Source organism: Rissa tridactyla, chromosome 6 (assembly GCF_028500815.1).
Source record: "Rissa tridactyla isolate bRisTri1 chromosome 6, bRisTri1.patW.cur.20221130, whole genome shotgun sequence".
Classification (NCBI taxonomy): Eukaryota; Metazoa; Chordata; class Aves; order Charadriiformes; family Laridae; genus Rissa; species Rissa tridactyla.
The window spans coordinates 53,130,739-53,144,778 of NC_071471.1; the positions used below are offsets into that span (position 1 = coordinate 53,130,739).

General features: G+C 41.7%; 1 protein-coding gene across 6 annotated transcripts in view; it reads left to right on the forward strand.

Annotated features, from left to right (window-relative positions):
• The window catches only part of WDFY4 (WDFY family member 4), a 155,905-nt gene that overhangs the window by 114,659 nt on the left and 27,206 nt on the right, over window positions 1-14,040 (forward strand). For all 6 annotated transcript variants that reach the window (XR_008467017.1, XM_054205511.1, XM_054205513.1 and 3 more), the window contains 6 exons: window positions 3,731-3,773; window positions 4,582-4,701; window positions 5,113-5,230; window positions 5,905-6,014; window positions 12,347-12,500; window positions 12,802-12,893. Coding sequence is in view for 5 of the 6 variants with exons in the window: in XM_054205511.1 (XP_054061486.1) it covers window positions 3,731-3,773; window positions 4,582-4,701; window positions 5,113-5,230; window positions 5,905-6,014; window positions 12,347-12,500; window positions 12,802-12,893 (637 nt within the window). In the remaining variant the exon portion in view is untranslated. The remainder of the gene's footprint in view (window positions 1-3,730; window positions 3,774-4,581; window positions 4,702-5,112; window positions 5,231-5,904; window positions 6,015-12,346; window positions 12,501-12,801; window positions 12,894-14,040) is intronic.

Sequence of the window (14,040 nt, forward strand, 5' to 3'; positions counted from 1 at the left end):
ACTTTTTTGACGTTTGAGAGAGACTTGATGGTTTCACAGGAAAAGCTGTGAAACATCTTTTTGTGTGCTGTGACACATCCCTTTTTCCCCTCTTCTTTCCTCTTTTAACAGTAGGACTTTGACCTAGGTTGTGGCTTACCAGGAAGAGGATTTTCCTCACAATATTTCTGGTAATTACAAAGATTTTTTTAAGAAACATGGTTTTAGGAGAGCCTTAACACTGATTTGCAAACTTATGAAGTCTGGAGGATGGAAGACAAAAAGAAAATGAAAGCAGCTTTGTGAAGTCTAAGAACCCAATTAACTTTATTGGAATTTTAGTACTAATTTCAGTGGGGGCAAAATCTTATTCTTTGAGATTCTCTCATATGCAATGAATCTCCAAATGGGTTGAGGTCCACCTGTCTCTAGCAAATGGAAAGCACTGGCTATCACAAGAGTGAGATCATAGTCTGATGTTAATGGAAGAGGGACTAATAAATCACTTATGTATAGCGTAGCCAAAAGCAGATCATCATTAGTACACATCATGCTTAGATTCTGCCATGGCTAGCGCCCTACAAATACCTTATAGATTTAGATGTAGACGAATATGTAGGTACTTCTCTTGACTTTACATAACTTCACTCTCTCTTGAAGTTTAGTTAATTACATTTATAAAACACTTCTTTCTTTTTCAAGCAAGCCCTTGATTATTTATTTATTTTTAAATGCACTTACTGTGGTTGGATAGCTGTGGTTGATCTACTTTGAGCTTTTGCTGTGCTGGCTAGAGAGGTGTTGTCTGGAGGAATGCTGATTGATTACCAAGCAGAGGGGAGGAATAGGCTTGAGCTGCCTGTAATGCGATTCGTGTTCTAAGCCTCTACGAGTTGACAAGGGAGAATGCAGAATTCCAGATCTCTGGGGTCTTGGACGGAGCATGCTGCCTGGTCCCCTGAGACCCAGAAGGACGGCTCTTACAAGGGAGTGATTACATTTAGCCTTGCGTATTTTCATGACGCGGTGAACTCATCAACCTCTTTGAATTATGTAGCAGCTTCCAACCAGCTTCAGCCAGAGAGAGGATTGTTTTGACCCTTGTAGAGTCTTTATTAGCTGTTTTGGGCTTGTGACAAGCAGAGCAAGAGTTCCACTAGAGGGTCATGGCACCCACAAGTCAACATATGTGTATTTGCATAACATACGCACAGACTGGCTCAGTTTGGTCCAGTGTATAGTATTACATAATAATCTCACTTTAAAATGTGGGAGGGCTGATGGATTGAGCAGGTTTGTACATTACATAACCCCCTGCTTTCTAACTCAGCCATAAATCCAAAATAAACCCGGGCAGTCTTAGTGAGCTTGCCCCTCTGGAAAGGGAAGAACCTAACCTGATCCCTCTGTGGCAAACTCCCTAATCCAACCATACTTCAGATAATGCCAGGAATTCTGATCCTGTTCCATCCTTTTGAGATACTCTCTCTGAGTTCCAAATGTCTGTTGGAGACCTTTCAAAGGCCAGTGGGGCAAAGCTCTGTGAAATCTACATATAGTGTGAGAGGGCTGAATTGTAACGGGTAAGCACTCATGATATATTTTCTACTTTAAAATTCCTACGTTCTTGAGCTATGTGTGGCTCAGACTGGGCATGCAAAACCACCATAACTATATTCTAGTCAATGGACTTCTGATTTACAAATTAGACCATCATATAACCTATTCATTTTTTTTGGACAAAGAGTGAAGATCCTATTTTCCCATATCAGATATAAACTACACCTTTTTTGTTTTGACTGATTTCTATAAATATAGCCTGTCATTGTTAGGTTTAGTATGCTTAGCAGGAGAACTAAACAAAGTGTAGGAGTTGTAGACCATAAGCTAGAATTAGTCCGGGGTTTCGTGTTTGTTCATGGAATAGGTTATTACTTAGGTTATTTAAAACTCTTCCCTCAGATACACACTTTTCTCTGAAGAGAGTGCCTAAGCAAGGAATATAATACTGTGTTGAGTAAACCGTAGTGTTTTTCCTTTATGTATACTATTAACTGGTTCAGGAGTGAATAGGCAGTAAAGTAACCATAGAATCATAGAATGACTTTGTGTTGGAAGGGGCCTTAAAGATCATCTAATTCCAACCCCCCTGCCATGGGCAGGGACACCTCCCACTAGACCAGGCTGCTCAAAGCCCCATCCAGCCTGGCCTTGAACACTTCTAGGGATGGGGCATCCACAACTTCTCTGGGCAGCCTGTTCCAGTGCCTCACCACCCTGACAGTAAAGAATTTCTTCCTTATATCTAATAATTCATAATCATGAGAGATATTTTACGAGAATTTACCAGTGCAAATTTAATAGAACTGCAATGATCATAGACCATTCTGGTATTTGTGGCTTTCTAGCGTCTTCCAATACAGAGCACAAGAGTGCAAAATAGCAACTAGTTATTCCTGTAGCAGTTTTACAATCTATGGCTGAACTGATTTCCTTACACTTCAGGAAGTCAGTAATCCTGTCTCTGAGCTGGCACTTTAGGATTAGTTTAAAGTTGTACACTCACAGGGAAAAGCATCTCCTACCACCAGTATGGTATCGTGTCAGTAACCTTGTTTACTTTGGCAGATCAAAAGTTTCTTTAATCCAGAAGCTGTCACTTGTCTCATTTCAGTTTCTAGGAATTGACAAGAACAAGTCCATGGCCTTCAGACAGTGACAGACCTTCTAGCTCAGTGCAGTTGAAATGTTACTTTTATTTGCTCAGAACCTTTGACCCTTTAACATTTTCAGATGCATTCCCCTATTTAGAATCTGCCTTCATCTGGTTGGTTATTTGTTTAAAATTTCATTTAAAAGTTTCATTTTGCAAACAAAGAAAGTAGAAAACCTATATTTAATCTATTACTTAAAAATGGTTTGCCATTTTTATAACGCTTTTTTAAAGGACTACATTAGTTTCAAAGTTCTTTATGCAAAAAGAAACATCTGTGATTTGGAGACTGAGACACCTCTGTTTTCAAGCTAGTATTTTCAGAATGCTTCAGAAAAGCATAAGCCTTTGAGAATAAGGCTTCAGAATAGAAAGAGACAGCCTTAATGGTACCTGTCACTAGCGCTCTAGCTCTACAATGGGATGAGACCAGGAGCACAGACTGATTAGCAGTGTGGCTTACCTCAGAACACCTGAGGAGGTTGCTGTCCCCAGCTGTCCATCTGCCTCTGCTTCAGGGGCATCATCTTTGCCTGTGAGTCAGCTTCTGAATTCTTGCAGTTTACCATGTGGCATCAGCACTGCAGTTTGCAGCTATGTCTTAAAGCAAACAGAATCCATCCTTAGCACCACCCAACTTCCTTCTGTTTTCTTAATTAGATATCATACTTTAAATGGCACTTCATTCAGGAGCAAACTGGTGAGTAGCTTAGGGAAAGTCAGCATGTCACAGGGAGAGTAACTGACAGTGATAAATTCATCAGCCACCTGAAGCTAGGCCATCCCTGTTCATCAGACAGAGCCTTCCCTCCTAATAAAAGCAGCAATGAAATTTGTATTGTGCAGCACTAACTTAACCGGTGACACTCTGATTTTGGAATTATTTGATCAATGATGAAATCTCAACATTATTCTAGTCCTGGTGTTCTCTCATTTCTGTGGGACAAGTGCAGGGGACAAAGGGAGCACAGATGTTAACGTACAGAATTTCTCTTGTTATGAAGCAGGCTGTTTCAATCAAATGTTTATTCCCCGCAGGAAACACTCAGGAGGGGAGAAGACAATGCTCCAGAAGTGGCAGGTAAGATAAATCTTGGCTGCATATGGTTAAGTAAAGAATATCAGCACCTGCCCCTGTGTCTGCACACAGATATGTGCATATGTACGTATGTACTTCGAGGCCTAAGCTGTTATCTCACTGCTGGAGGTGAGTTTATTTGCAAGAGGAGCAGAGTATTTACATCTGGTTATTGCAGAAGTTTTGCTTCTGCTGTGAAACATATGGTGCTACTGTCTGGCAGATTAAGTGTGATTTTATGCACGTTTTTAAACTGAGACAAGAGAGGGACACCTAGTTGAATGGCAGTTCACAGATGATCTGCACAACTAAATCAGCATACCTCTCATTTTCCAAGATGTTTTGCAGAGCTGAGAGATGCATTTACTTTCCTGTACCCCTGATCTTGGTGACCCAAGGCACATTGAAGAAATCTATACCTTCTTGTTTATATCTAGCACTTTGTGCAGCCTTTTCTGTAGAGGCAGTTGTCCAGGATTTTCCAATATACACATTGCATGCATTTGGCTCATTTTTAAATTGGGGAAAAAGTGCTCTGTTACGCAAATACAGCATAAAAGCACTGGGTGATTATAGACAAATACAAATGGCCTGTCTGAAGAAGAGCCAGAATGAAGACTCAGATTCTGTTGAATGGATTGTTGTATAAGAGAGATTGTGCTGACCTGAGTGGCAGTGGGTGATTGATTACATTATTTATAATTCCTGTCCTGGTGGACCTAGGAACTACAGGGCTCTGAGGGTACCTTTGAGGCATGGTTTTCAGGGGTGGAGTTGGGAAATTTTAATGCTTGTTTCCTTTTCCTGATAGAAGAGGGAGATCAGCAACTTTGATTACCTCATGTACCTGAACACATTGGCTGGTCGCAGCTACAACGATCACATGCAGTATCCTGTGTTTCCATGGGTCCTCGCTGACTATCACTCCGAGGTCAGTGCTTGCTGCAGTACTTTCTATGATAGCACCCATACTAAGGTATGTTGTATGATGCCATTGAAACAGAGGGGTCTAGACCAAGGGTTCAAAATTTGAGGTAGGCTTCTGTGGCCCTTGACAAGGAGATTTGGACAGAAAAGCCTTGAAAGCAATTTGCAACCTGACAGGTCCTTTATTTGTGAAGCTCTTTTTACAAGCTGTCCTTTCAGTGGCACATGCTGCCCCTCTCTTTCCAAGTCCCATTCCAGTTTTGGAGATGGGAGTTTTGGTACTGAGTCTGTGGCCTTCTTGTATAGGTCAAACTTCCAACACAGCCTTGCTGCTACCCAGTGTTACTGAGCTGTCATCAGTGTCACGTGACTCAGGGATCTAAAAATCCACCTCTTTGCTGGTTTTGCTTTTCAGACTCTAAACCTTTCGAATCCCCATACATTTCGGGACCTGTCAAAACCCATGGGAGCACAAACTGTGGAGAGGAAACGCAAGTTCATTCAGCGCTACAATGAGGTGGAGAAGAGTGAAGGTGAGTCTTTAGGAGAGTAACAGGCAGCAGAGGCTTGAGTCCCCTCAGGCCTTTGCGGATGCTGGTGAATCCCTTGGAAAAGGTCACCCAAAAACTTTCCAGAGCTGAGCTATGGGAACCACCATGCCAAGAAGATCCTCTCACTTCTGGATACAAACTGGTTGAGGATTCAAAGAGAAATGAGTCCTGCAAGTGCTGCCTTATGTGTCTTGTACTGCTGCTTTCTGTTGTCTTCTGTTGGGCAGGAAGAGATGCTAGAGAAAAAAAATGTTCCCTAGAAAAGACTGCTCTGTTAGCTAAGCTGCACACATTAGTAGGAGACTGCTGCACGCAGCTTAGCTAACAGCTACTGTAAGAAAAGGAAACAAGACGTTGAGGCTGTTGACCTCTGGAGATCAAGACCTTTTTTGTACTAATGGAGAAGGGGATGGTCTGGAAAGTTAAAGGCCTTATTCTTTAGAAAATGAAATGTGGAAGGCAAGAAAAGAAGACAAAGAGTTGGTAGTCACTGTGCACATTTAATGCAAATATGCAAGGTGTACTTTTGCTCAAAGATCCTTGAACACATCTGCTTTAAAGACCTGCTCCCTATTTAGTTGTGCTGTGGTAACTGGATGCTATGGGTTTGAAATAGTGATATTTTGCACTGAAATCTGATTGTGTCCAATTTCCAGGAGACCTGTCAGCCCAGTGCCATTACTGTACTCACTATTCATCAGCAATTATAGTGGCGTCTTACCTGGTCCGAATGGAGCCATTTACCCAGACCTTCTGTTCTCTGCAGGTAAGGGGACAAGGTAGTTCCCCTCCTACACCTTGTCTTGAACCATGTAGCACATTATAGTGGCTGTGTAATGAAGGAGGATTAATTCTTTTGGTATTTTCTGTATACTCTGTGTGGACTCTGGGCTTACTGAAGTCTCTATTTTATGTCTGTTGAATTCAGTGAAAACATCTTAATGGGAGCATGATTGATGCCTGATGAATTTGTGGGTTGTTTTTCTGAGGGAGAAGGATTATTTAGTTTTGGACCTGTGATGCATTTTGTGAGAGCTGAGGCATGTAAACACCTAGACAATGTTTTACTACCTGTCTGAACATAAGCTTCTGACTTCAGGGCAGATGAGACTTTCATGGTAGGTATTCTGAGCCCAAGTGCCCATACAGGCAAGTGACTACAGGCATGCACTTGGAGCTGGCTGTGGTTGCATAAAGAGCATTCCTGGGCCAGATGAGGACACACAGGTTCTGATGGGTTGGCAATGATAGGGTCATGGGACCAGCTCCCTGAAGGAGAAGTCGGGTGAGACTACATCTAGTGCTCTAGAAGGTATATACTGTTTTAGCTTGTTCCGAACTTGGCACTGTTTTATGGTGCCAAAAGCACTCACCATGGAATTGAATGTCATGGAAACTGAATTTTGTGCTTACTTTTTCCAACTGGTCAGCATACAGGGGCACCAAATTTTCTGACAGCCCTCCTCAGCGCAGGCCATTGGTGACACACACGCACAGACACTTGGGCCGTAGCAGACAGTTTTTACCCTTATCTCTGTAATATGAGTTGTGTTATAGTAGGGTCTACCAGGAGGACAGGTCCTCAAAAGTGTATTTTTTAAGGAATGTCTTGCTGAAATCTGCCTGTCCTTATGAAGCAATGTAAGGGAGACAGCTAGGCCAGAATATTTCACACTCAGACTGTTGTACGTACGGTGAGGGCTGGCCATGCATCCTGCAGCTTTCCAAGTTCTTTGCTGTTGTGCTGGTCTTTTTTTTTTTTTCTTTTTCCATTTTTTTTTTAATGAACTAATACAAATAAAGCGCTGTGCTAATTAAGTAATAAGCCCTATGATATTGGCTGTTACCAGCAGTAGCTGATGGGTTAGTGAACCACCTGAGGCAATGGTTACCATCACACTCTGTGAGCCATATGTTAGCTGCAGTCATGAATGACTGTGGAGCCGTTATTTCTTGTTGTAAACATCAAAGGCTGCTGTATCTCACTGACACACTTCTCATACATAAGAAGTTCCCAGTCTGAATAGCTGCTTAGCTACTGTGTTTATGTGTGATTAGCGGGTAACCAGCGTTTTTGTGGGGACAGTTATCTTCAAAGGCTGCTGAGATCTGAAGAACTCAAAATTTTGTCTGGATGTAGATCCACTGAAACTGTTGAACTTCTTCTATTCTCATTCTTATGTTGCAGCATGTTGAGTTGAGCTCATTGCTGTCATTTCCTTCAGGTGACTGGTCCTATAGTGGCGTAGCAATTGCTAACTGTGAGATGCAGTCAGGCAAACAGCAGACCTGAGAACTGTATGATCAAGTCAAGACCAGATTGGAAAAGGAGTATTCCTAAACCCAAGACCTTGGAAGGGTGCTGAGTTGGGGGCTGTGAAAGCTTCTCAGCATCTTAAAAAATGGAAAAGCTATGCAAACTTCCAGTCTCAATGCATATGACAAGGAGATGCAACAACTTGGGTGCACACCTTGTGAAAAGTTCATGTTGGCGTACCATTCTGTTTCTCAAGTCAAACAATTGATATGCACTTGACCACGGAAGGCAGTGAAAAAGCATTGCCTCTAGTAAGGGAAGGGTACAGCAGCATACAAAACCTTATTATTTCACTTCTTTTTTTAAGTGTATTGAGATCTGACTCTGGAGAACAGTGTGTATGTGCTTTGCATATTGTGCTGGAATGGATTAAAAGCTGGCTCATCAGACAGGTGTCGTATGGTACCTTCCACTTCACCTTAGTCATGTACCTCCTAAAATTCCTGTCAGAAATTGGTCTCAGCACAACAAAAAAGCAGCAAACATTTCTGTGTTTAGTGTCTTCATTGGAAAGTCATTCTAGGACCCCACTCCCTCAGTAATTGGTGGCACTTGCTTTTGAGTCAAGTCAGATTTTATCCCTTTGAATTCTTATCCCACTGCTAGCAGGCTGATCTTCTTTCCTGGTATTTACTTCTCAAAGGTACCTATAGAGAATCGGGTTCTTAATCTTCATTGTGTCACTAACTCTTGAGCAGTCATTTAACCACTCTCTGCAGGTAATTACTTCTCAGTATCTTTGGGCACATGGTAAGTCTTTGCACCTTTGTAAGCACCTCATAGAAACACTTTCATAGAATCATAGAATGTGTTGGGTTGGAAGGGACCTTTAAAAGTCATCTAGTCCAACCCCCCTGCAGTAAGCAGGGATATCTTTAACTAGATCAGATTGCTCAGAGCCTCATCAAGCCTGGCTCAAGACTCCGAGGTCTTTGGGTTTAAAGTGCCACCAAAGATCAGTGATGCTTAGTTTTATAAACATGGGAAGTTTTATCTTCTCTCTAGAGATCACTTTGACTAGTTGTTTTGTATATACCCTGCTGAACTGTAGTTTTAAAAAGCACGTTTTTCTGGTATTCCTGATGGCAGCGTAAGGCCTCTACTGAAAGGAAAGAAAACAGACTTACTGTATCTAGCTATAGAAAAGCCATGAGTTTGTCAACTCTAAAGGCATAAAGCAATTCTTGATTCTCTTTTTCCCTTTCAGTGCAGTTTTTTGCATTCATAGAGAGAGAAAACTCATTAATTCTGATATAAATATATGCAAATAAATTTATTAATATAGGAAATGGGAAAATCAGTTATTGCTTCCTTTATAAATAATACAGGCTTAAGTTTTAAAGATATTACTTTTCCCTAAAATGAATTAGACAGCCAGGGAAAAAATCACATTTTTTCGTGGTGGTAATATCTTTAACCAGATTTGTCGCGCTAACAGCATTTCCTATGTATATATTATTTTTATTTAATACAGGTAATCTTTTTATTACAAATCATATTGTTTCTCAGGAGATTACCATCAGCTCTCATAAAAGCTGCAAAAAAAGATGAAAAAGCATCAATCACCACCAGACACAGCGCGCTGTGTGCAGATTAAATATACAAAGCCCTTTAATATGCTTCAATGAGATACTTGTTAGCTGTTGATTTATTTATAGCCCTTTTTCTACTCTGTTTTAATTTCAATTTGAATTTGACTCCAAGGGTCCCTGCCTAATAATGATCAAGAACAAGATGACCTTGTGCATCAGATTAACTCCAGCTAGGCCTCCTCATGTGATTAGCCACTTTTTCACTCAGTCTCTTGAGTGGCTGTGGGAAGGCTTCACAGTTGTCAGTGGTTTAAGGAAGAAGGACATAAAATTCCAGGAAGTAAAGCAGAACTATGCTGTCACTTTAGAGATGAGGCTGGACCAAAGGCTGGTCAGAATTCACCAGTGTCAGGGCCTTTCCATCTGGAATATGTGTTGGCTTTTAGTGGGAGTCTATTTCAAAAGACAAGCAAGGAGATGGGGCTTCAGAACTTAAGGTTTATTGACTTCTGTGTTTTGATAGCTTATCCATGAGGGTAGTTTCTCCCAAACAAAAGATACGGCAAAAGTTATTTCTTGACTTGCAGTTCCCAGGCTTAGCAGAGTTTGTAGACCCAAAGGAGTTGCATTACGGATGTGCAATGAGGGGGTCAAAATGGGGGGGTCTGATGGTTTCTTACCATCAGAAAGTGATGTGGGAACTGCTGCTCAGGGTTTATCTGGTCCATGGGAGTGGGATCCCATCCTTACAGCATAAAGATGCTTAGACGTTATTTTCATATTTAATAGATTGCAGTTCACAGCTTCAGCTGACTGTTACTGTGCAGGACGACAGCATCCTCCTCCTCTGGCACATGCAACAGTCTACAGGCAGAGAGAAAACTAACCAAAAGCTATCAAGTTTTCCCAAGAGGTCAGCCACAGACAGAACCTGACTGCAACTCATATTCATTAACAGATTGACTCTTGCACCACCTCTGGGTTTTACTGTTCTCAGTCTGCAATCCCGCTGGCTTGTTCTCTTTGCCTAGTGAAACAGCTTTGACGATTGAATGGTTGAGGGTGAGCAGTCGTTCATACATTTTCATTGCGCTGCAGAACTATTTAAACATACTTGTTCCATCTCTGGCAATCTCTCTTGAGCCCTGGCAGTGGGATGTAATGTTATGTCCCATGACATATAATCCAAATTAATTAACCCCAATGAGAAACACCTATATTAGTCTGGGAGCATACTGCAGTTGGGCAGCTATACTCCTGCCAGTACCTGAGCCAGGTATTGAGAAACAATTTGGTTCTGTCACTTTATACAGTTAAAAAGTCAATTTTCTTCTGAAACAGCTTATTCATTCTGACAAACTCATTCAGATGATCTCCAAAAACTGTCTGTTTGGTTATTTCCATTATTGTAGAAATTTTATGTTAAAATAAATCCTTTCATACTCGATGTAGGGATACATATGTAAAGGTGAACGTGGATTTTCACAAATACATACAGTATCTGAAATCCCATTAGAATGTAAGGCAAATTCTCTTCATTTGGTGAGTTATTTTCGTTCATTTATTTTCCTTTTCTTTCTACTTGAGGCCTTAGTTCAGAATGGCCTGGTCTAATAAGGCTGCTTTCATCTAGTGTTTGACTCTAATTAAACTAAATATATGCAAATGATCTGAAGATGTGAGGTAGTTTTTCTCCTTCTTTACATACCAGTTCAGCTTGGGACCCAGATATTCTTCCTTTTTTCCCCTCTTTATGCTGTCCCTTCTTCCCATATGGAATGACCAGTCCCTGAAGTCTCCTGCCCACTGGGCCTTTCCTGCTTGCCTGGTTCTGATGAATGTTATTTCAGTGGTACCCCCTGCTTCTCCAAAGGCTTTTCTCAGGAGAATTGTACATAAGATTGTTCACAACTATTTGGGTCACAACGGAAGAGAAAACATGCAAGTTGTGTCCACCGTTTGCAAATCACTTTGGGATGCGCGGGGCTCACTGACAGAGATTTAAACCAGGCTTGAAGGGGGAAGGGAGATAATATCGTGCTTGCCTGTGACAACCTGTGGGATGACATGCCAAGGTTAGAGGGATGGGGTGCTAGCGAGGGCCCTCAGCCTGTTGCTCTGAGACATGCTGGCTACACTGCAGCACACCTGAAGCCTTATAGAAATGAGCCTGGGGCTCCTGATGTAATGAGAGCCAAGACAGAAACACTAGTGGCATTCCTCAAGGGAATTAAGGAGTGTTCCACTAAGAAGGTGGCACAGACGACAGCCCAGCTAAAGTGTCTCTACACCAATGCACGCAGCATGGGCAACAAACAGGAGGAGCTGGAAGCTGCTGTGCTTCTAGAAAGCTGTGACCTAGTTGCCGTTACTGAAACTTGGTGGGACAAATCCCATGACTGGAGTGTGGCCATGAATGGCTACAGGCTGTTCAGAGAGACTGGTGAGGAAGCGGGGGGAATCAGGTCAAAAGCTCATGTAGAAGAATTAGAGACTAAGGACAGGCTGAGAGAGTTGGGGTTTTTCAGCCTGGAGAAGAGAAGGCCCCAGGGAGACCTTATTGCAGCCTTTCAATACTTAAAGGGGACTTACAAGAAAGATGAGGACAAACTTTTTAGCAGGGCCTGTTGCAATAGGACAAAGAGGTAATGGTTTTAAACTAAAAAAGGGTAGATTTAGACTAGATATAAGGAAGATTTTTTAATTTTTTTTTTTTTTTTTTATAATAAGGGTGGTGAAACACTGGAACAGGTTGCCCAGAGAGGTGATTGATGCCCTATCCCTTGAAGCATTCAAGGTCGGGTAGAAGAGGGCTCTGAGCAACCTGATCTACTTGAAGATATCCCTGCTTATTGCAGGGGGGGGTTGGGCTAGATGACTGTTAAATGTCCATTTCAACCCAAACTATTCTGTGATTCTATGAAAGGAATGAATTGCCCTCAGAAACGTTAATAATTGGTACACCGATATTCTCAAGTTGCCCATGATCATTTCTACTTGTCTCTGTCTTATTGCAAGTTATGCTAAGACTCCAAGCTTTATGGTATTCGCAACCTACGTATCTACAAACCAGGACTAAGACAGTACCTAATATAAGATCATAGTAAACAGAGCTGGGACAGATCTTGAGATATCACCTAATCAAACATGTGATGAGGTGATTATTTCAGAATTGGCTAAGATTCTGCATCTGCTTTTTATTTAACAGAATATTCACACTGAAGTCTTTCGTCTGTCTCCATTTCACAGGGTGGGAGTTTTGATGTTGCAGACAGGATGTTTCACAGTGTCAAGAGCACATGGGAATCGGCATCAAGGGACAACATGAGTGATGTCAGGGAACTCATCCCTGAATTCTTCTACTTGCCAGAGTTCCTAACCAATGAGAATCACTTTGAACTTGGTAAGTTCTAGAAGGGACTTCAGTGCTCCCCTGCTGCTCTAGCATCCTGCCAAGGGAAAAGATCCAGATCGCATTTTGAGCGTTGGTTCCTGGACTATGCGGACTGATGAGGCTCTCTAGCAATGACAGATCAATTTTTATTAAAATAAGGCTACAAGAATACAAACTTTTGATGTAGAACCTGAAACTGCATGTGTGGAAATCACCTCAATTTCCTTTGATTTCGGTGTTCTAGAAAAGTTGTCCCTATTTGCAATGTGTGTGATTCTTGTTTCTAATTCTCCCTTTGTAATTCCTACAGGCTGCATGCAGGATGGAACAGTGCTGGGAGATGTGCAGCTTCCTCCTTGGGCGGATGGGGACCCCCATAAATTCATTCTCCTGCACAGACAGGTCAGTGAATATCAAGATTTGTGACAAAATGCTGAAATGGGTCCCACTGAAAATGGAACTCTGAAGGCTAGAGTCACAAACCAAAATATTAGATCCAAGCGCATCCTGCCTTTGCGGAGTTCATGCTGGGTTCTGAACTTTGTATATCTACTTGTCTGCCTCACAACTCACCCTGAATCAAGGCCAACTTTCCAAACCAGGTGAGGTTTGTATCTAGGTCTGTGGCCTGGACCTATCTCAGCCCATAAGTATACGTGAACATAACATAATAGATGCACATGGCATTTATATTCGTACAGTTTCATGTTGTTGCTAACCAGCTGTGTGTTTGTTTAAACTATCTAGCTCCATCTCTGAGTCATGCCAGAACTACAATTATTTTTCTTTTATTTTAGGGGGGGGAAACCTCATGTGATTTCCTGCTTTTAATGGAGTCAGCCTTGGCAATTTGAAAGCAAATAGCTTTAAGGTCCTGAGATTTACTGAAATTAGTGTTATCTATTAATAGTTAAGAAGCCTTACTTCTGTATGATGTCACTTGCTATGTAGTAGTGAGTGCAAAGGCAATTCTGTGTGAAGGTTGTTGCATTGAACGCAGACTTAGCAGCAGGATATCTTGGTGCAGGTCTCTCTTTTTGTTAGAGCTAAAAAGGGAATGGGCTGTACTATAATGCCCCTCCATTATCTCACCGGATTTCCTCTAGCGAAAGGAAATCTGTATTTGTGAGTGTGTGCAGATTGTTGCTGTGTACAAGAAGTGTGATGATTATATGTGTTAGCGTTGGTGGGACTGAACAAATAGCCCATGATTTTCAAGGCATTGCATCATCCTGGTTTGTCATGTGTACCTTCAGTTTCTGCCTCAGTGGGTTCTTCTCACCTCTCCTACACTATCCGGGTTCAGCTTTCACTTTCTATAATCTCTTTGTAGGTGATTGCATCCAAACCTGTGGCTACAACCATATTCTCTATTTTGATATGTCCAAATAAGCTTTTCCTCAGTTGATGTCTTGAAATGCTGGTTCCTAAATCCTGTCTTCCACCTCCTCACTATTTGCCGTAACTTTTTCTTCCTGTTTTGAACAAAACCAGAGTCCTACTCTTGTCTTGTAAATATTCTTTTTTCCACTGTTCACTTAACCATTGA